Source organism: Cervus canadensis, chromosome 3, assembly GCF_019320065.1.
Source record: "Cervus canadensis isolate Bull #8, Minnesota chromosome 3, ASM1932006v1, whole genome shotgun sequence".
Taxonomy (NCBI): Eukaryota; Metazoa; Chordata; class Mammalia; order Artiodactyla; family Cervidae; genus Cervus; species Cervus canadensis.
Window position 1 is genome coordinate 111,949,546 of NC_057388.1, and position 20,831 is coordinate 111,970,376.

The 20,831-nt window shown below is 54.9% G+C and overlaps 1 protein-coding gene across 1 annotated transcript; it reads right to left on the bottom strand.

Annotated features, from left to right (window-relative positions):
• Window positions 1-919: 919 nt before the first annotated feature.
• On the bottom strand, window positions 920-18,869 carry PDIA4 (protein disulfide isomerase family A member 4). Its single transcript, XM_043464022.1, has 10 exons — window positions 18,534-18,869; window positions 12,779-12,962; window positions 11,605-11,810; window positions 9,471-9,609; window positions 8,832-9,037; window positions 8,585-8,743; window positions 5,845-5,996; window positions 3,280-3,436; window positions 2,874-3,107; window positions 920-2,162 (listed from the first exon to the last, which is right to left on the bottom strand). Exons 1-10 carry the CDS (start codon window positions 18,619-18,621, stop codon window positions 1,747-1,749), a joined length of 1,941 nt encoding a protein of 646 aa, XP_043319957.1. The 5' UTR covers window positions 18,622-18,869; the 3' UTR covers window positions 920-1,746.
• Between the last annotated feature and the right edge of the window lie 1,962 nt (window positions 18,870-20,831).

The window sequence follows — 20,831 nt, forward strand, 5'->3', positions numbered from 1 at the left end:
AGATTCCGACTCAGTAGGTCTGGGGCTCAGCCCTAGACCATGTGCTTCTGACAAATGTCCAGGAAATGCTGCCAGTCTCAGGACACACTGAACCGACTCCTTCCCATCCTCTGCTGGGCTCCAGCCAACTCATCCTCAGGTGTCAGCTCAAACTCCACTTTAGAGGCCATCTCGCCCCTCCCAGCGCCCAGGCCTCCTCTGCAGTCCCACACATGCTGTGTGAGGTCTCCCTGACCAGCACGGAAGCCCAGGTGAGCTGCATGAGTGCCTCTGGGCTGAAGGACAAGGTTCAAGCCCCCCATCCACACTGCTTCATGTGAGCCTGTGGCCCAAAGTTGGGGGTGGGGTGGGTGGGAGGAGCCCTACTCATCCACCTGTCACACTGGGGAACTCACCAGATACCCCGACCCGCCCAGTGCCCAGTCCACCCTGGCCAGATTCAACTAGCAAGTGGATCATCTGGGAAGGCTCATCGGGGCTGCCACCCGCCCTGCCGCACCCCGATCCTGCAGCGAACACACCAGTCTCTGCTCAGAACAGCCCCCAGCTCACTTGTTCTTGTCTCAGCAAAATTAGGAGCAGGTGAGTGCAGACAGCACACCCGGGGAATGAACTCCCTAGTGAAGCTCTCACCACACAAATCATGCAGAGCTCTGAGAGCCGGTCCAGCTTCCCATCCTGTTGAGTCCCCTCCGCCCGGCTCCCAGGCACACCCAGAGCCTTGTCCTCCACCACTGTCCACCTGCACACAGGAGCAGGGCCCACCAATGGCCTCACCCGGGTCAGGAGCCCCCCACCCCCAGATGTTCAGGATTGGGGTGAAGCCACCCACACGCTGCAGGGCAGAGAGCCTCCCCTCCAGGCCCAGGGCACCGAGACTCTGGGACAGGATCGTGTTCTCTAAGACAGCAACGGAGGCTCATTTTCAATCGTTTTTTTATTCCACCATGTCTATCCTTCCCGCCACCCCAAAGTCTCCACCTAGGCCCTGTCTCATCTCGCCTCAGCCAAGGCGGTTCTGAAGGAGTGGCTGACGGCCTTGGGCAGGGGGGTGGGGGGGGACCTCTTGGAGGCTGAGCCTTGGAACCTGGCTCCAAAGGCCTGGGGGCATCTGCAACAGGCTCCTGCCCGTGGTCCTCGGCCTGGAAGGAGAAGGCACGGTGATGTCCAGGCCTGTAGAGATGCTGCTTCTCCTGGGTCGGGCGGCGGCTGAGTTGGGCCGGAATCACATCCTTGGCAGGGCGCCTGGTGACCATTCTACTTCGTGCCCCAATGGGAAAAAAAAACAACCAACAGTCCCATCTTCAGCTAACGATTCCTCAGACGACGATCAAATAAAAGGCAAAAGGCAACACAATTTGGCAAAGGTTTCTTAAATTTTAAATTAAAAAAGGAAAAAAAATGCACACAGAAGAGATTCAACTTAACTGCTTTGAAGAAATATATTAAAGAAGGTGAAGTTAAAAAAAAAAATCAAACCCCAAATAATGATAAAAATAGATGTCTCCTCTGTAAAATTCTGGACTAATCTACTGAGTCATTCATATCTATTCAGTATTCAGAGCATGAAGGCAAAATACCAGAGTATAAAAAAATTAAAACACAAAACTAACCAAAACACCTTGAGATACTGCCTGTGAGCAAGCCCGCCAGGCTCGTGGCTGGCGTGGACCCCGCCAGTGACCACTGGAAGCTTTGCTGGGTCTGGTCCCTCCCGCGCACGCCCTCTGCAGACCCCCAGGGCCTTCAAAGTTCTTCCCTGGTTCTGCTCAGTTTTGTGGCATGTTCTTCTATAAACTTGCTCAAATGCTCCAGGTCTCTGTTTCCGTCCTCGAATTTAATTGGGTTCTTTTTGTCCCCACTGGGGGCAAAGTAGATGGTGGGGAAGCCCTCGACTTTGTAGTGGTCGCTGGTGACATCGTTGGCCGTGGCGTCCATCTTGGCGATGACCAGGTTCTTGTGGCCCTTGTACTTCTTGCCCAGGGAGGTGTACACCGGCTCCAGCTGCTTACAATGCCCGCACCAGGGCGCGTAGAACTCGATGAGGACGTCCTTCTTAGGGTCCATCACGATGGAGTCGAAGGTCTTCCCCACGACAACCTTGACCGGCCCCTTGTTGTTCTTGGGCACTGGCTGGGATTTGATGACCGGCTTCAGTTTTCCTGCCGGGGAAAGCAAGCAGAGGGGGGTGTGAGAGCCAAAAGGCCCGGCCCCTGGTGGCTGTGACTGGACCAGGCAGAGAGGCTGGCCCAACACGCAGGAGGCTGGGGCAGACAGACGTCGCCACAGCCAGGCTGGACCTTGTCTCCAAAGCCCAGCCCCTGCTTCTCTGATTTCCTCAAATCCTGTACTTTCCAGCCCCTGCAAAGGCCAGAGCAGGTGCAGATGACCAGTCTCACCAGAGGCTTAGCAGACACGATCCTCTTCAGAGACGCTGTCCCAAGAGGCTGCCAGTACAGAGGGATCACTAAGAAGGTGGCAGGCCGGAAGCCACGGTGGGCAGCAGATAGAGCAGACAGGATCGGAGGAAGGTCTGCCCACCGAACGGGGCAACCGGGACCCTGAGCCACGTGCTTAATCAGATCAGAAAAACTGCACTGGATGCCAAAGCAAGTTTCCCACATACACGAAACTTGTCTGTTGCACTTTAACTCTTAAAGTTTTTTGCGATTTCTAAGACACCTGCCTCTTTCTATGACAAAGAAAAGAGAGAGGAGAGCAAGCAAACCAACAGGGATTCTCCGTTCCCATGCTCCGCACCCTCGGGTCCAGGAGGAAGCCCAGGCCGGGGTCCTAGAGACAAGCCGGCAGGGGCTGCAGAAGCCGGGGTGGGGGTATGGGTGGGTGGGGTGGCGGCCGGGGTGCGGGCCCACCTTTCTTGAAGGCGGTGACGAAGTCGCGCAGGGCGTCGGCGTCGAAGTCATCGGGCTCCATGGCGAACCTGCGGCCGCCCTCGTCCAGGATGGCCGCGTTCACCTCCTCCCCGCTCTCGCTCAGCCCCAGGTCCTTCACCTCCGTGGCGAAGTCCTCCTCGTCGGCCACGGCGAAGGTGTACTCGGGGAAGTCCTTGGCCACCTCCAGGACCTTGTTCCGCCAGAACTGAGTGGCTGAGGGGGGACCGAGGGCTTGGGCTCAGGAGGCTGGTCCCGCCCGATCGTCCCCGCGGCTCGAGGAGGGCCGCCGGGACTCCCAGCCGCCCCCCTGCTCAAGCGGGGAGGGTAGTGGGTGGCGACTCCCCCCGCAGCCGTCGTTACCCACACCCCACAGCCCGGGGCTCACCCGCACGGTAGTCGAAGCTGAAGTCCACGCCGTAGTAGACAACCACCAGGGGGCGCCGTGCATAGCGCTTGGCGTCGTTGGCAGCCTTGCGGTGGCCGACCAGGGGCAGCGTGTGCTTCACGACGTGCTCCGTGATGGCTGCGGCCTCCGTGGAGTCCTGCGAGAAGGGGGCAGGTGAGGTGCAGCTGTCTGCTGCCGGCCCGGGGGAAAAGTCTGCCCCTAGGGACGTCACGGGGCTTCCCTGGTGGCTCAGAGGGTACAGCGTCTACCTGCACTGCTGGAGACCTGGGTTCGATCCCTGGGCTGGGAAGATCCCCTGCAGGAGGGCATGGCAACCCACTCCAGTGTTCTTGCCTGGAGAATCCCATGGACAGAGGAGCCTGGCGGGCTACAGTCCATGGGGTTGCAAAGAGGCGGACAGGACTGAGCGACTTCACTAGGGATGTCACAGGGGCCCTACTCCCCCAGTGAACCTCAAGTGAGCCTCTCAGGCAGCCAGGGCGCCCTTCCCTCTGGGTCAGGGCTGGCTGACCAGGTCAGTCCGGATCTGCTGGGGCGAGGCCTGCCTCCTGGATGACAGAGGCGCAAAGGTGAGCTGAACTGGGTACAAGGTCTCGTGTTCCTCTGGCTGATCCCCACAGTAGCCTGTCGGGACACTATAGGATGAGATGGTCAAAGTGGCTGCTGGGGCTCTGGGCTCTGCCTGCAGAAAGCCCACCCCGGACCACTGGTGACAAAAAGCCCGGGGGGCCTGGGGAGGAGCGTGGGGCAGACAGCTGCACCACAGATGAGGAACCTGAGGCCCAGCGGGGTGAGGCCATCTGCCCGGCAGGAGAAGTGGTGGATGAACACCTCTCTCCCCTAGAGCCTGAGTCCCATCTGGATGGACGGTCAGGGAGGTGGCCCCAGCTGGCACTGAAAAGTGGCAGGACTGGCCAGCTCGGGGAGGCAGCAGGGACAAGACACAGTGGCAGCGGGGGCCTCTTGCATCAGGACGGCCCTGGACCGCCCGTCGCGGAGAAGGCGAATTCCAGGGGCACCCAGGGTGGATGTGCTCCAGAGCTGAGCACTCGGCACCCAGGGGCCCAAGTCGGAGCTCAATGCCTGAGCCCTCCTCACTCACGTCTGCAGCAAACAGACTGTCTTTTCACCACCAGCCTGCGTGTGCTGACTTTACACCTGGCTTCATCTTATCTGTCTGGCCCTTATCTTCCCTTTGTCCTAACTCCTAGATCCATTGTTTTTAAACTGCATGTTATCTGTTATGTAAATTTTTTTACAAAGCAGCCCTTAAATAATTCTGGGGACAAAATTGGTATATAAATGATACCAATCTATTGAAAAAAAAAAAACGTTGAATGTAAGATCAGGCAGAAGCAAAAAGAGCGAAGTAGCAGTGATGTGTTTAACAGACTGTGGATCTCAGCCGTTCAGGGTCAAGGGCCCCTTTGAGAATCTACTGAAAGCCTCAGATAGACCCCTTTCCTGGGAGCAGACACAGACACCACACAGAACTGTGTCTGGTCCCCATGGTCCCCCGATCCCAAGTTCACCAGGGCTCCTCTGTGGAGCCAGGGTCAGTATCTCTGGACAACAGAAAAGAAGCCAGAGGGGGGAGGGGGAGGGGCAGGGGTGTGATGAGCCCACTCCCCTATGTCCTAGCTGGGGACAGAGCACACGTGCCTTTCCCCTTAGTCTGCTCCTAACCCGCTGTGGGACCCTCTAGGTGTTAGCTCACTTCTCTGCACCCCAGTCTCTTTCTGTCAAATCAAACATCTGGATTCAAGATGTAAAGTCAAAGTTGCTCAGTCATGTCCGACTCCTTGCGACCCTATGGACTTCGGGAATTCTCCAGGCCGGAATACTGGAGTGGGTAGCCTTTCCCTTCTCCAGGGGATATTCCCAACCCAGAAACTGAACCCAGGTCTCCCCCACTGCAGATGGATTCTTTACCAGCGGAGCCAAGAGGGAAGCCCAAAAATACTGGAGTGGGTAGCCTATCCCTTCTCCAGGGGATCTTCCCAACCCAGGAATCGAACTGGAGTCTCCTGTACTGCAGGCGAATTCTTTACCAACTGAGCTATCAGGTCAAAGTTTCCTCCAAACCTGAGTATCTGTTCTGTGGAGCTCGGGGACCCTGGGAAGCACTTGGAACACGAAGCGGGACCCGGGCTCACCCTCCATCCTTCTCGAGATGAATGTGTCACCTCTTTAGGGAGACTGAGAGCGGGGGGCCCCGAGGAGGAAGGAAAGGCCAGGTCCACAGTCACAGCTCCTCCCAGTGAACAAAGACGCCTGTCAGTGCTCCATAGCCCTCAGCACCCAAGCCGCGTGCCGGCGAGTGGGGCTTCTCTCCGAGGGAGCTGGCCCATCACGAGGTATGGGGAGTGGGCCACCCTCCTCCCGAGGCAGGTGGAACTGTGCCAGGGCCTTGGCCCCACGACCCACCGGGCATGTGAGGATGCCCCCCGCCCCCCCCCCACCACCACCCCTCCCGTGAACTCTGACCTGTCTGAGCGACCTTCAGGACAATCGGACGCCCCAGGGCTGGCACCCCTCACCCACCTTTATGTCCATCACGTAGCTCTTGGGCTCGTATTTGGACTGGAATTTCTCAGGCTGCATGATGACCAACTTCCCCAGGGAGACTTTCAAGAACTTTGCTATTTCGGTGCTGAAAGTGTGGTGGAATTTGTAATCCTCTCTCAGGCTGTTAGCTGAAGAATTGACAGAACAATAAATAATACACAACGTATGAAATCGCTTCAATGATTTAAATTCTACTCTACCCACGTCAGCCAAAGCAAATGCCCAGAAAATGGTGTAATTAACCACAAACGCTGTGTGGACAATATCCAGAGCTTAGACACTTGAAAGAAGTCTGGATTTAAAAACCTGGTATAGATGTAATACCTTAAAATCTATGTATCTCTGAATTTATTTTAAAAATAAATCTGAAAAAAAAAGGAAAAAATAAATAAAAATAAACAATTGGAACCTTCACAGAAAAACTTCATCTCAGACTGACTGTGGTCTGATGCCGAGAAGCACATTAACCCAGACTGCCAGCCAGACCCTCCTGTGTCTGGCACGAGAACCCGCCGTCTGCACAGGGGCTCACTTCTCGAGTGGCCTGTTGAGGCTGCAGTTCTTCTGTTCTACGTATGTGCTGCGCTATACTCAGTTGTGTCTGGCTATCTGTGACCCCACGGACTGTAGCCTGTCAGGCTCCTCTGTCCATGGAACTTTTCAGGCAAGAATACTGCCGTGGGTGGCCACTTCCTCCTCCAGGGGATCGTGTTGACTCAAGGATCAAACCTGTGTCTCGAGTCCCCAGTATTGGAAGGCACATTCTTTACCACTGTGCCACCTAGGAGGCCCTACATACTTTTATTTAAATCTCGGGAAACTCCCAAATGCAAGCCTGCTGATATTCTAGAATGGGGGCTGGCAAACTTTCCTAGAAAGTACTGGAGAGGAACTGTCTCAGCTTCGTGGGCACCACGGTCTTGACAACTCAGCTCTGCTGATTAATGTGCCAACCAGCCAGCGTGCTCTGTCCCCGGGGAACCTGCAGAACCAGGTGAGGACCAGGTTCAGCCCGTGGGCAAGCCTGTCAACCCCTGCCCTGGACCCCACAGGGCACCACCTCGGGCCCCCTGTGTTGTCCTTGACGAGCTATCTGGAACCACGCTGAGTGGAGTCTGCGGTCCCAGGAGGACAGGCCTGTGACTGGGTTACAGGAACAGGGCTGAGGGCACAGTACAACTCAGGGGAGGCAGGGGGCAGCCTGGACAAGCTCACAGACAGACTTGGGCTCAAATCACAATTTTCGAGCCGCCAGCTGTGTGACTTCAGGCCTGCCAGCTAGCTACTCACCACCCTGAGTCCCAGTCCCTCCTGTAGAAACAGGTCAGGGAGCTCTCAGACCATCGTAAAAATCAAACAGCCACCCAGAGGGGTGTTGCAGGTCAGTCTCACACCTGTTCTAAGCCGCCAGACATGCGGGTATCTGTGATCAAGTGGCCATGGAGGAGACAGCGTCACCTCAAGAGCTTCCCGCCCAGCCCCCTCGCTCACAGACCCTGTCTTCCTGCCAGGACCCCCTCTGCTCCCGCCCCCGTCAGCCCTGCGCCCCTGGGGCTGTCTCAGTTCCTTCCCCGAAGTCCACGCACCAGGCCCCGTGACTGTCACCCCTGCCTGAGCCTAACCCACCTGGCCACGAGGGGTCACAGGTGTCAGACTGGACATGCGGCAGCTGGACGGGCAGCACCAGGGCCCCCCCAGCCCTGAGTGCCAGAACCTGCATTTTGACAAGATCCCTGGGAATCTTTAGGCACCCAGATGGTGAGGGCTGAGGGGTCCCTGGCTGCCTGTGGCCCTGGGTGGACTAGGGGACCCCCTCTGCGAGTTTTTAGCAGTTGGATGACACGGTTCCTGAATCAGTGAAGACTGAGGAAGCACAAATGGACTTCAGCTCCACCGTAACCGTTACAACATCCCTCTGCAACTGACACGCACAGCTGGGACCATGAGGCACAGACGTCAGCACCAAGTGGCGAGCAGGGCGTTAACAGATCGTAATCACGACTTCCAAGAAAACCAAACTTCTGTGGTGTGTGTGATGGGGTGAGGGGTCCAGGGCACTCAGGAGCTGGGGAAGACCAGGAGCCTGACTGTCCCCCAAAGACCGGCTTTGGTTCATCACCCAGGGGCCATCCAGGGCGGCAAGGACCCCCATGGGACACTGCTGAGAGGTGTTGGTGATAACTTCGTATCACCGGGCAGTTGGTTCAGCACTTCCGCCACTTTATCTCCACTAATGTAACAATCTTCCACATAGAGAAGGTCTTCCTGTTGGCTGAGATCTCCAGGTTGACCGAGTCACTGCCACTTGGGGCAGCTAACCACCAACAAAACCGGGACTCCATGCCAGGTCTGACGCAGAAACCCTCACTTCTGGTCAAGACCCTCCCCCGGCAGCGGGGCTGGCTCTGGGAAGGGACCCTGGCAGAGGAGGGAGGGAGGTAATGACCTTGGATGAACTTGCCTGGGCCCCTCCCCTCCTCTCAGACCCCGCAGGGACACCACAGAGCATTCTCATCTGTTTCCGGAGAGATCCTATCACTCATGTGCAGTTAAGGCAACAGAGAACCGATCCCCGACCCCAGAAAGGAAAGCCCATTTCCACACATGGAATCTCGATTCTTCCCTGGGCCCTAAATCGACACCCAGGGGTCTTATGCAACAGCAGCAACCCCAGAAGGCCTGGGCGGGTACGTGCTGGCCTGAGACCCCTTCTCACCTGCGTCTTGGTACAGCTGGTAGGCCGGGTCACTCTCCGACTTAAAGACCCCAATGATGATGACGTCGTCTCCATCCTTCAGGAACTCCTGGACCTGCTTGAGGGCCAGGATCTGCTTGGAGGGCGGCCCGGACTGCTCGATCATGTAGTCGACGATCCCTGGGAGCAGAGCACACGCCTGAGCGGGGCTTGGGGCTTTGGAGGCACTGGGAGCTCCCCCCACCAGGCCCAGAGGCGGCGGCCCTACCGTATTTTTCCCGTGGGCCGTTGTAATCGAAAGCCTTCCCCTTGCGGAAGATCTTCAGGGTCGGGTAGCCGGAGACGTCGAACCTCTTGGCGAGGTCTGTCTCCGCTATGGCGTCGACCTTCGCCAGGGGGATCGGGGGAGAGCGCTTACTCAGCTCCTTGGCAGCCTTTTCATACTCGGGGGCCAGTTTCTTGCAGTGTCCACACCTGTGAGAGTGAGCGGCTGTCAGGAGCCTGTTCCAGGGTGGACGCAGCCTCCCAGCTACGGGAAGTGCACACATCTAGTCTGCATTCCTGGGTGACCTCGAGAGATCCACCAAGCCAGAGATGCCCCTAGGAAGACAGCGTGGAAGCCTGACGTGGGGTATGCGACGGGAAAGGCCATGACATTTCTCTTGGCTGGACAGCTCGGGGGGGAGTTTCAACCTCATCCTATTCCCCAGCAAAGACTCTGTAAAACCACCCCTCCCAGCTGAGCCCACTTCATCCACTGCATGGTGGGCACTTGGCACCAGCCTGCTCCTCGGCTGGCTCTGCCTCACGTGAAGGGGTCTGTCTTCTGTTGCCCCTGGCCTGCGTGGCAGAGGGTATAGGATGGGTCTGACCAGTATCTGGTCACAGGAGACGGACACCACCTTACCAGGGAGCATAAAACTCCACCAGCATGATGTCAGCATCATTCACCACCTCATCGAAGTTGTCCTTGGTCAGCACAAGCGTGACTTCTGGTGGAGGCGTCCAGTTGGGCTGGGAGACCTCTTTGACCTTGGCCACAATTTCTGGAAGAAACCACACAAGACTGAGCACGTGAAGGCCCCTGGCTCTACGCGCAGGTGGGGAGGCGGGGGGGGGGGGGAAGAGAGAACATGGGGTCACAAAACAGGACACGTTTGATTTCCTGAAATCCAAGCCCATCTACTTCAAGGAGATCAAACCAGTCAATCCTAAAGGAAATCAGTCCTGAATAGTCATTGGAAGGAATGATGCTGAAGCTCCAATACTTTGGCTACCTGATGTGAAGAGCCGACTCATTGGAAAAGACCATGATGCCGGAAAAGATTGAAGGCAGGAGGAGAAGGGGACGACAGAGGGTGAGATGGTTGGATGGCATCACTGACTGGACGTGAGTTTGAGTAAACTCTGGGAGCTGGTGATGGACACAGAGGCCTGGTGTGCTGCAGTTCATGGGGTCGCAAAGAGGAGGACACGACTGAGTGACTGAACAACAAAGCCCATCTATAGCCAGGGCCCCTCCGCAGTTTGGGGGCCACAGTGAAGAGCCCGAAGGTCCATGGTTTCCAACAACCACACATCCACTGCCATGCACACTGCTCGAGGCAGTCTAGCCCAGCCTGATGAATGAGACTGTTAAGTGCACCCCGAGAAGTCACCTCCCAGTGTTCAACTGCATATGCCTAGTAATAGTTTTGGGGGCATTCCTCTTAAGGCGTATAAATACATCTGTGTTTAGACATGCACGTGAAGCACTGGCACGTTACACACGGCATAAAATGTAACCAAAGTCGAGAAAAATGGGAGGAGCAGCAGCTCCTATGCTGCCCAGGCTGCACCAGCATCGCCTGGGAAGCAGTTGTAAAAAGGCCCGCTTGTGGCCTAGATGCCTGGAGACACCGGGCAGGGGACACGAGGTATATGCTCACAAAGCACTTCCCAAGTGGTTCTCAGAAGCAGCGGCTGCCCACTGTTTCTCTCCTTTTGTGGCCCTAGAATCTGTGCCAAGGAGCCAGGTCCGAGAACCACTCCCGCAAAGCACGAGCTTTCTGGAGCGCAAATAGCAGTGCCTCCCGGTGCAGGCAGACCGAGGCCCGGGAGAGGGGGGCCTCAACTCAGGGGAGCCCCCTTCTGAAGACACACGGGAGGTCTGGCGCCCAGGGACCCCGCTGAGGCACACACTGCCCTCAAGATGCCAAACTGGGCCACGTTTCTAGCTGTGAGGTGTTGAGGGCAGACCCCCCAAACACATACACGCCTGCACAGGTCAGACTCTTGAATGGCTCGAAGGGAACCTTGAGATCAAGTCCACGTGACTCACGCTCGGATGAGGAGCCCAAGGCCCAGCCAGGGGGGCCCTTGTGGGGGACACAGGGCTGTGCGATGGCAAGAAAGACCCCAAACCTACACAGCAGCATGCCCACTGTGCCACACTGGGAGCGGAAAATGCAGCAGAAAGCAATCTTTTTCTTTTTTAGCCTTCAAAATGCTGAAGGCTACCACAGTGTTATCTTTCCATTCATTTGATGAAACCGATGTCGTGCCTGATGCGAGCCAGGTAGAGCTCCAACAGGTCTGGTTTTAGAAACGCCATCTGGTTCCGTGCACCTGGTTTTAGAAATGCCAGTGGTTCTGTGAGCTCTGGACCCGTGGGCTTGGCCAGCCCTGGGCGCTCACAAGAAACGGACCCGCCGCTCACTGAATCAGAAACTCTGGGCGAGGGCTCGGCAGTCTGTCTCAGCGAGTTCCCCACCCCACACCCTGGGAGTCAGGCCCAGCTAGACATTGGTCCAGGACACTAGTGAGACCCATGGACTTTAACACAGGGGCTCCAGATCTTGAATTTCACGGCTGTTAAGTGTACCCCCTTCTCGTCCAGGACAAGTTTATTCTGATCAGAGTCACCGCGGACATTCCAGCAGGTATCGCTGCCAGCCCAGTGGGCTGGGCTTCCTCTCTGATATCCGAATTGCCCTCCCCTCTCCCTTCCTGGGGAAGGGAGCCCCGGCCCCCGACTTCCTCTGGCGGCTCAGGGCCCTCACCTTCCTGGGTCCTGGAGCCCTCGTAGTCAACCGCCTGCCCCTTCTTCAGGATCTTGATGGTGGGGTAGCCGCTCACATCAAACCTGCTGGCCAGCGCCGACTCTGAGGTCGCGTCGATCTTGGCGACAGGGATGGGAGGGTCATTCTCCTTCAAGGTGGTGGCGATTTTTTCGTATTCTGGAGCAAACTGTTTACAGTGCCCACACCTGAGAATGAGGGTTCAGGATGGAGCAGGTTAGCTGTGCCCAAGGAGGCGTAAATCCAGCTGTAGCACAGAAACCGGGGCACTGGAACCAGCGATGTTTGCGGTTAGCGAGAAACGCGAAACGGGGAAGGCTGAGACGGCAGGAAGTCAAACAGACCCAGGGTGAATCCCAGCTCCGCCGAGGGCAGGTACTTTCAAAATCTCCACACCCCAGTGTGAAGAGAAAACTCTCCCTGGAAGATGCTGTCTCCTCCACTCTCACGGGGTTTTCCAGAGGCTACAGGACCGACAGTGATGTCAGCATTCTGATGCTAACAAGTAAAGGGGTTACTGCCACTTAGAAATGATTTTTTTTCATTTCTCTGTTTTAATTTCCAACATGGTAACTACTGATAAACATGACCCACGTAACAAGCTAGCTGAGGTCCTCAATATTTAAGGGGTTAAGAGGTCCTGAGAACAAAATGCTTGAGAACAGCTGATCTATACACCAGGAATGACGTGACCTCATAGGTTTGCCCTAAGGACTGTTTACTTTATACGGAGCATCTCATACTATGCTGAGCAAACAACATTATGTTCATCTTGACTATTTTTTTCAAGAAACAGTCAAGTCAAAATGGGCCAAGAAGGGCAGGAGAAAGCAAAGACAGGATTATGAGACGGAAAAACAGCACAAGAGAGGTGGGAGAAGGAGCCCAAGAGTCATGACGAGCTGTACCGTGAGGGTGAAAGATGGGCGGTCCCCATAGGGTCCAGTGTGAAGCTGGGCAGCCAGCCACCTGGCTCCGGGCAGGAGGAAGGGGTGGGGTCGAACCTGCACCAGGGGACGTGTCTGACACCCCCGCAGGTCTGTGTCATCACAGCTCCCCGCAGCTGTAACTAGCAGAGGACGTGTTCACATTTTTTAACCAATGGGATCTGAACCAAGGCGGGAAGAGCTCCTGGAGGCGGGGCGCGGGTCCTCACCATGGAGCGTAGAACTCCAGCAGTACTGTGTCTTTGTCGGCCACAAAGTTATCGAAGTTTGCATCGTTTAGGATCAAGACGCCGTTTTCCTCCTTAACTTCCAAGTCATCGTCGTCGTCATCATCATCGTCGTCCTCGTCCTCCTCGTCATCCTCCTCAACGGCATCCTCTTTGTCAGAAGAATCTGTGCAGAAAATGCCCAGGCAGGTTAGAAAACTGATGACCTTCCTCCTTAAAAGCCTTCCTAGGACCCCACACCCTCAAAGTGGTCCCGAGTCCTGAGTAATCCGAGGGTCACCACCATGAGAAGAGGCGGTGACTGCGGGCCTCCCAGAGCCCATACATCTGCATGTGGGGTGGGCACTTCAGATTTCACTTAAAGGGAGGTGATGGCTAAAAGATGACTGAAAACTAACTCCAGGTCTAGAATTTAGTCTAAACACTGCAGCAGGACTTGGGTGTGGGGGGTGAGACTGGCCTTGATATTGAAGCTGAAACTCCAATACTTTGGCCACCTGATGCAAAGAGCTGACTCATTTGAAAAGACCCTGATGCTGGGAAAGATTGAAGGTGGGAGGTGAAGGGGACGACAGAGGATGAGATGGTTGGATGGCATCACTGACTGAACGGACATGAGTTTGAGTAAACTCCGGGAGGTGGTGATGGACAGGGAGGCCTGGCGTGCTGCAGTCTATGGGGTCGCAGAGAGTCGGAAACAACTGGGCGACTGAACTGAACTGGACTGGACTGGCCTGGCTCCGCAAGCCCAGAACAGAGAACCCTCCTTCCCGCTACACAGGTCTGATCCACCCCACAAGGCTTCTCACCCACATCCAAGCTGTGTGTTCAGGCTCCTCCCTTTGTGGGTCCCCCATGTCCGGGCTCAAGGGCCAGGCTAACTTCCACAGACATGTTCCCCTTCCTCACCCTCTCTGCTTTCCACAGGTAGGAAGGACTGCCTCCAACCTCCCACCCCCGCCCCCACGGATGACTGCCTGGCCCCCCAAATCAGTACAACCAGGAAACGAGTCCTGGTTCTCAACTCTTTCACCCTGGAGGTTACTCGGGCTGACTTTGTAAGTAAAACACGATTCCCTACCTCCTTCCTCCACACATCAACCTTTCCCTGAAGGATTAGAACACCTGTGGGGTATTTTTTATGTGTATCTCCTAATCCAAGATGGATTAGGAGTCCATCATCCAAAATGAAAAGCTGAGAACCGCACTTGTTTCCTGTTCATACTTTTGTGGGACGCCTGGAAGCAAAGTTCTCTTTCCCAGAACACAAGAATATAAGCACGTCTTATCATCAACAAGGTTCAGCAGAATTTGCTGCTGAACGACAGGTACAGAAACCCTGAACGGCAGCTCTCGTTACCCAGGTTCCCAGCAGCTTCCACGTCAGCAAACAGAAATGCCGGCAGCACGACTTCATCAACTCGAAAGGCAGAACATTTCAAGAGGCCCATTATTTCTTTTTGGAGATGCTTCCCGGGAGACAAACCAACACTGATTGCGGGGCTGACGTTAGGGCTTGAGAACCTGCCTGGGGACCCGGGAGCCCCTTGGGACTTGCCCTATCTCAGGACCCACCCCTTATCCCGCCAAACCAGGCCCACTGCTGCCTCTGCAGCTGCTCAGGCAAGCCAGGGGGTGCTCTGGGCAGGGCGGCAGCTTTGCTTGTTATCATCAAGATCTACCGACCTGTACACTAATTACCAAAAGTGAGCTGAAAACCCACCCCACCCTCCGAGCCCCACTTCCCTCCGCACTTGTCCTTTTGAACACCCACCGCTTTTTCCTTTCACAAGCCCCTGTCCTCCACTGTGGGGGGCTCTTTTTGCAGCTCTAAAATCCAAACAGAAATGCCACCAACTTGAGAAGGCGCCTGTGTATCCTGGGCCAGGCTGCTTCCCCGGCCCCCAGTTTTCTATCCGCCCTCCCCAAGCCCATCAGCATGCCCACGTCTCCAGCCACCTCGCCACCTCCCTCCTCCACAGTGGGGACCCTGCGTGCTGGACAGGCCTGCAGAAGCCCCAGGCCTCCAGCACTGTCAGCAGGAGCCTTGGGGAGAGCAATGAGACCAGGCTCCCTGGATGCGGAAGGGGCAGGACCCAGAGGAAGACAACCAGGCTCAACCCCATCCCCACCTCCCAGGCTGGTGGCCTAAGCTCTTTTTTTTTTTGTCCTTTAAATTTATTTATACATATATTTTTGGCCACGTGGTGAGCATTTGGGATCTTAGTTCCTTAGCCAGGGATAGAACCTGCAGCCTCTGCATCAGAAGCTCAGAGTGTTAACGACTGGATCGCCACTGAAGTCGCAGGGAAATCTAAGGACCTGATGCCCTTGAGAACCCCTAGGTTTACACGAGCTGGCTCCGGGCTCCTGGTACTTCTAGGAACACTGCCCACAGCAACCAGGCAAGGCAAGCACCAGCTGACCTCTGCTGGCCTGTGGAACCCTAACACAGCCTCTCCAAAAGGCTGGTCTGCCGGCCCCTCACTTGAAAGTCCCACCTGAAACGACCCGCATGGGGACCGCAAACCCAGGGGCTCGATGCGGGGGTGCTGTGCTAGGTTCTCTGCTCCGGCAGGGGGCCCAGGAGGCAATACATGCCTTGCCCCAGATCTGGGAGCTGCTGCGGGCAGTGAGGCAGGCCCCAGGGCAGGGCAGCTGCCAGGGCGCTCAGCTCGGCCTGAGAATCAAGCTTATTTGCAGGCAGATGGAAAGACTGGAGGAAGACTGGAAAGAAAGCTCAGAAGAACTTAATCCTCTCTTCAAGCGAGGTAACAGCTTGGGGAGGAAGAGGGACTCGGCTGCCAGTTCAGTGCACAGAGATAAGGCGAATTTTACAAAAAGGAAAAGCAAAGAGGTTTCCAACCCAGCCCCAGGCCACAGTGGTCTGCAGCACTACAGCGATGGGGCGCTCACGATTAAATGGGGACCGTGAGTTATCCTGCGACAGAGCTCCTAATAGGGAAATCCTTTATCGAAACTTTTTTAAGAATGGATTTTCATTCTGCATTTTTAAGGACAAACAAAATGAAAGAATGTTCCCTATGTAATGAAGGAGCACGGCCCCCACCTTCCACTGCTCCCCAAGTTGCCAACAACTCCCAGTGTTGACTCCTCTGCATCTGGAGAGGGTGCTGGCTCCGTATTCCCCCGGACTAAGCCCCCCACCCCCCGCATCCTGACAAGGAAGATATCTCACAGTTTAATGGGGAAACCACCTCTTACTGGGCTACACTTTTAAAGCTGGACACTCTAGGACAGAAATATATATCCAAAGCCTTCCGGCCCCTTCTGGAAGGGCGCCATCCTCCTCTGAGCGCCCCTCCTCAGTGGGTTTCCGGCATCATCTTTGCACGCTGCTGGGCCCATCCACCAAGGCCACTCCTGAAATGCGGGCCCCTCCTAACTAGGTCACTGCACCCCCAGCCCACTGCCAGCAGGGCACCTGACAACGCCGGATCCCGCCCAGCCTAGACACATGCCGCTCCTTCCAGCATCTCCTCACCTGCATCCTCAGCCGGCGTTAACAACAGACGCAGGAATAACATCATCTAGCTGATCGTGTTTCATGGGCCAGGCACTGTGCTGAGCACTTATACAACTGTCTCAGCCCCCGGGGGAAAACACACTACATGCCTTTCACCAACGAAGAAACAGAGTTTCAGTCACCTGCCCAGGAGCACAAGGCTACTGAGGGGAGGGTCCTGACCACTCAGCTGCTACGCCTTGCTGGCCCATCAGACTTTCTTCCCAGGATGCCCTAAGTGTTTTTAACCTCGTTTGATAATTACTTCCCAGAAGTGAAAAAGAGGCAATGACCTGCATCAAAATATCTCCTTTATACTCTTCTGGTTGGCAAGATGTGAGAACAAGTGAGAGGCCTGACAACCGGAGGCTCACCCATCAGAGCTTAAGTTGTATTTAGTAACCGTCCTTGGGGGGCACTGATGGGCCCAGACACCACTGGGCTGTTTGAGTCTAACATGCACAAGAGGCGGGGAATTCCCTGGTGGTCCAGGGGTTAAGATTCGGAGCTTCCACTGCAGGGGGCACTGGCTGGATCCCTGGCTGGAGAACTAAGATCCTGCAAGGGGTGCAGTGCAGCAAAAATAGATAAAATGCACAGGAAGCAAAAAAGAGGGGGGGAACCCCTCAAGACTGGGACCATCTGGGGTAAAGGGAAGTGTGGTCCCAAAATAAAATCCACAGGAGGAGTTACCTGTGACAGAAACTAAATATGAAGGGCGAAGGATGGGAAAGAGTCAAGGTAACCCCTAGAAGCCCCACTCCAACCAATTGACCACAATGATCCCCAGCTCACCCTAGAGGCAACTGCCTCCCAAGGTCTCCAGTGCATTAGTGGCCTGTGACAAATGACAGACTCACTCATCCTAATAACCAGTGGTGTCCATCCACGTCTGCCACTCTTCCAGGCCCCTTGAGGCTCCCCACAAGACAGAATCATCTGATCGGAACCAAAACAAAGCTACTCTGCTCTCTATGTTCCAAAAACTACCATCCACCTCCACTGGTCCTCAAACATTAACATGCCTCCCCAAAGGTTACTTTGCCCCCTAATCAATGAAATGTGTTTAAAATGCTGACCTGAGGGCCCAGACTTGTGTTCTTCCGGTTGGGTGTATTTTGGGACTCTGTATTTAAATAAGCACCGGGGGATTTGGATAAAGGTCCCAAGACACACTTGTAGGTGACACTGCTCTCTGGTTCCTGTGGGCAGGTGTTCTTTTCACCAAGCGTTGGTTTTCAACTTCCTTTTCTGTGTCGGCAAAGACTCTTGAATCACTGACTTGCATAAAAGTTACTCAATCTGAAAGAGTATAAAGTTCGCACTTCCCTTACACACTATCAGAAAAGGGGGGTTATTTATACTGGAACAAACTCAAGAGGAAAAAAACTCTAGTTATCCAGAGGAAGGCCAGAGGAAGGAGTTAAGGCCAGTAATGTGCAGTCCTGTTCTCTAGCAATAGCAGTCTTTTCTTCACTTAAGTTTTCTAATTCTCAAAGTTCTCACACACCACTTATTTTTAGCTAGCCGATTCCAAAGAAAAATGCAGGACCGATGGCTGGTAGCAGCGGATGTTCCTCCCAGAGCCGGCGCTTTATGAGAAGAGGCCAGACCGAGCCCTAACTCCCAGACCCGGGGCAGTGACTGGCACATACAGTCGGTGCCGAATACATGCTTGCCGAAGGAATGCTACCTCCGGTTTCCAAAAGACGCAAACCAAGCCATCCCTTTCCCCCTCAAACCAGAACCCTCGAGTTACTTCTATCCAAACCTACAGACCACAATTTTTCAGGCATAAAACGACTGCTGCCCGCGGCTGTCCCCAGGGCTCCCATTCGGGACGTCACGCCCTCGCCCTGTTTTGAAACCAGCGGCCCCTCTCCCTTCCCACTCCTTGGGCATGTGAGCCTCAAATACTTAACCAATTCCCAAGCTCCCCTTCCCAGGAGTGGGCAGTCTGCCTGGACCCGAGGAAAATCGGAGCAGAATCAGGGCGAAGAAGCCAGCGTGCAAAGAAGGCACTTCATACCCTCTCCGCGTCCAAGTCTCGGTGGCAGCCCCAGCCTCCTCGCTGCCCTCCTCTCCCGGGTCGCCCAAGCGATCCTGTCCTCCCGCTACAGCCTTCCAACTCCAGCAAGTCCCTGGTCCGCGCGGTGCCCCCAACCCGGAGCGCGCGGCCCGCAGGCCCAGCCCGACGCCGCCGCCGCTTACCTTCGTCCGGGCCCCCGGCGCTCGCCACGGCCAGCAGCTGCGCCAGGGCCAGAAGCAGGACGAGCATCCAGGCTTTCCGGGGCCTCATCGCGGCGGTGCTGAGCGCAGCCTCCTTGCACCGGCGGCCGCTGGGCGATCCCGTACCTCGGGCTCGGGTCTCAAGGAGCCAAGCGAGAGGGAATAAACCCCCCCTCCGGAAGACCTCCCAGGCAATTAACTGGGGGGCGGGGAAAGACGCGGGCCGGCCAATCCCAGCCCGATCTGGGGAGCGGGCCGCGAGCGCCGCGGTGCGCGTCCAAGCCCCGCGGCACCACCCTCCGCGTGGACCTCCTCCTGGACCTCCTCCGCGCGCCCCGCGGCTCTCGCGTTTAAAGATCGGAGCGCTAACGTGAGGTGCCCCCTTCTGATTGGCTGTGCCGCGGCCTCCAATCAGCGGCTGCCACTCGGTTTGCCGGGAGCGCACAGGCTGAGAGAGGGAGCTGGGGAGAACAAAGGCGGCGGGCCGGGACCCGAGGGGCGGGGCCGGGCTACGCCTCGGGCAGCGATTGGCAGGCGACGCGGCGGGCGGGGCCTGGGAAGCGCGAGCTGGGCGGGGCTCCAGGCGGCCGAACTGGGCTGGAAGAACACGTGTCCTTAGCGGAGCTGGGGCAGAGGGGACATCTGAGCTTGCCTAGGGAACCCCGCGAGGCTCAAGGGCTAAGCGGAGGAGGGGCCTGAACTAGTATGTTGGTGGAAGACAGAACGGGACTCCCCAGTCGGCTCCCTGTTAGTGATCTTTTTGATTTCTGCTTGAGCGACTGAAAGTTTGCGTTTCTTTCCTGGCTTAAAACACAGATTGGGGGGGGAGGGGAAAAAAAAAAACAAAAAACACAGATTGGCTTTGGGTGTGGGGGGTAGCTTGCAGTAAAAGTGAATCCAGAACTAGGATTTGGGAGAAACCTTCTTCTTTCTAGGGTTTTATCTAGGAAACGGCCATCAGGTGCCTGTCTAAACTTTGCTTCATGTTACCAGTTTCTCTCCTGATTTTCTGCAAAAGTGACATATCGGATAGGCAGTCTAGCGGTTTATAGAATTCTAACTATAGACTTCAGGTTTTCCCTCCTGACAATTTAGGAGGAAAAACACTAGGTTAAGATAATGACTTTTGTATGTAGAGCCGTGATGTGTCTCGGGGTTTGAGGTTTCTTTAACACCTGGAAATTCATATACCTAAAGAGTTACAGAAGACAGGTCAAAAAACAAAACGAGAGTCTGGAAGTATTTTTCTGTGTATACATATTGTCAGGAAGAAAGAAAGCTAACTACTCAACAGGCTTTAGCAGTTAGAAAGTTTTATTAAATTTAATTAATTTCTATCCACCTACTGAATCTGATAGTACCCCTCTCATTTTTTTGTAAAGCAGGAAGACATTATTTAATTAACTTAAAGGACAGAGTGAGTATGCACTGATTTGTCAGAATGCTATGCATGTAGAATATCAAACAGTTCAATATCATTTTAAGAATCTCTTCAAAAAGATAGTGTCCCAACCCAGAATTTTTATCTTTCTTGGTAGTTTTCTCTGAATCCTTATGAAACTGAGGATTTGGAATCCCGTTTGTCCAGATGTGGCACAAATACTACCAATTTCACTAAGATGCTTTGTTGATGCAAGGTATGAGAAGAAACCTCTTAAAATGCCATATATGTGTATATATATATTTATGTGTACACACACATACATGAAATCAGTATCATATTACTTGTGAAATTAAAGTAATATTTACTTTAAAAAAAAACATTTAGTGTATGACAGAAGCTTACTCAACAGCAAAATATTAGTTTATCAACTTGAAAAGCTCCTTGGTTTTTTCTTTATCCCCAAATCTCACCCAATTTGGTTATAGGAACAAGTAAACTGGGAGAATCTGTGTTCAGGGAGAGAGACTTTCCTGATTATCTCCAAGATCTTCATAGCTAGTTGTGAATAGAGTGAGGCTTCCACAAACAGCTGGCTCCTGGTTTGTCCCTAGGGCTGCCATTTAACAGTTGAGATTATGTTTACAGTTCAGCTTGAACATGTGCTTCAAATGCACTCTCTAGAGAAGTGGCCTCTGGGGAAATAATCCCCTCCATCTAGATAGTCTCCAGGTGGATCTGTGACAGTGTCATTACCAAGCGTGGCACTTGTGTCAGTTTTCACAAGCCAAGAATATAGTCAGCAAGCTGTAAACTGAAACCGGGCACTGCACATCTGCATGCCCTGAATGCACGAGGTGGACGGTCTGTCTCTTGGGGGACCCCTGTGGGGTGAAGCC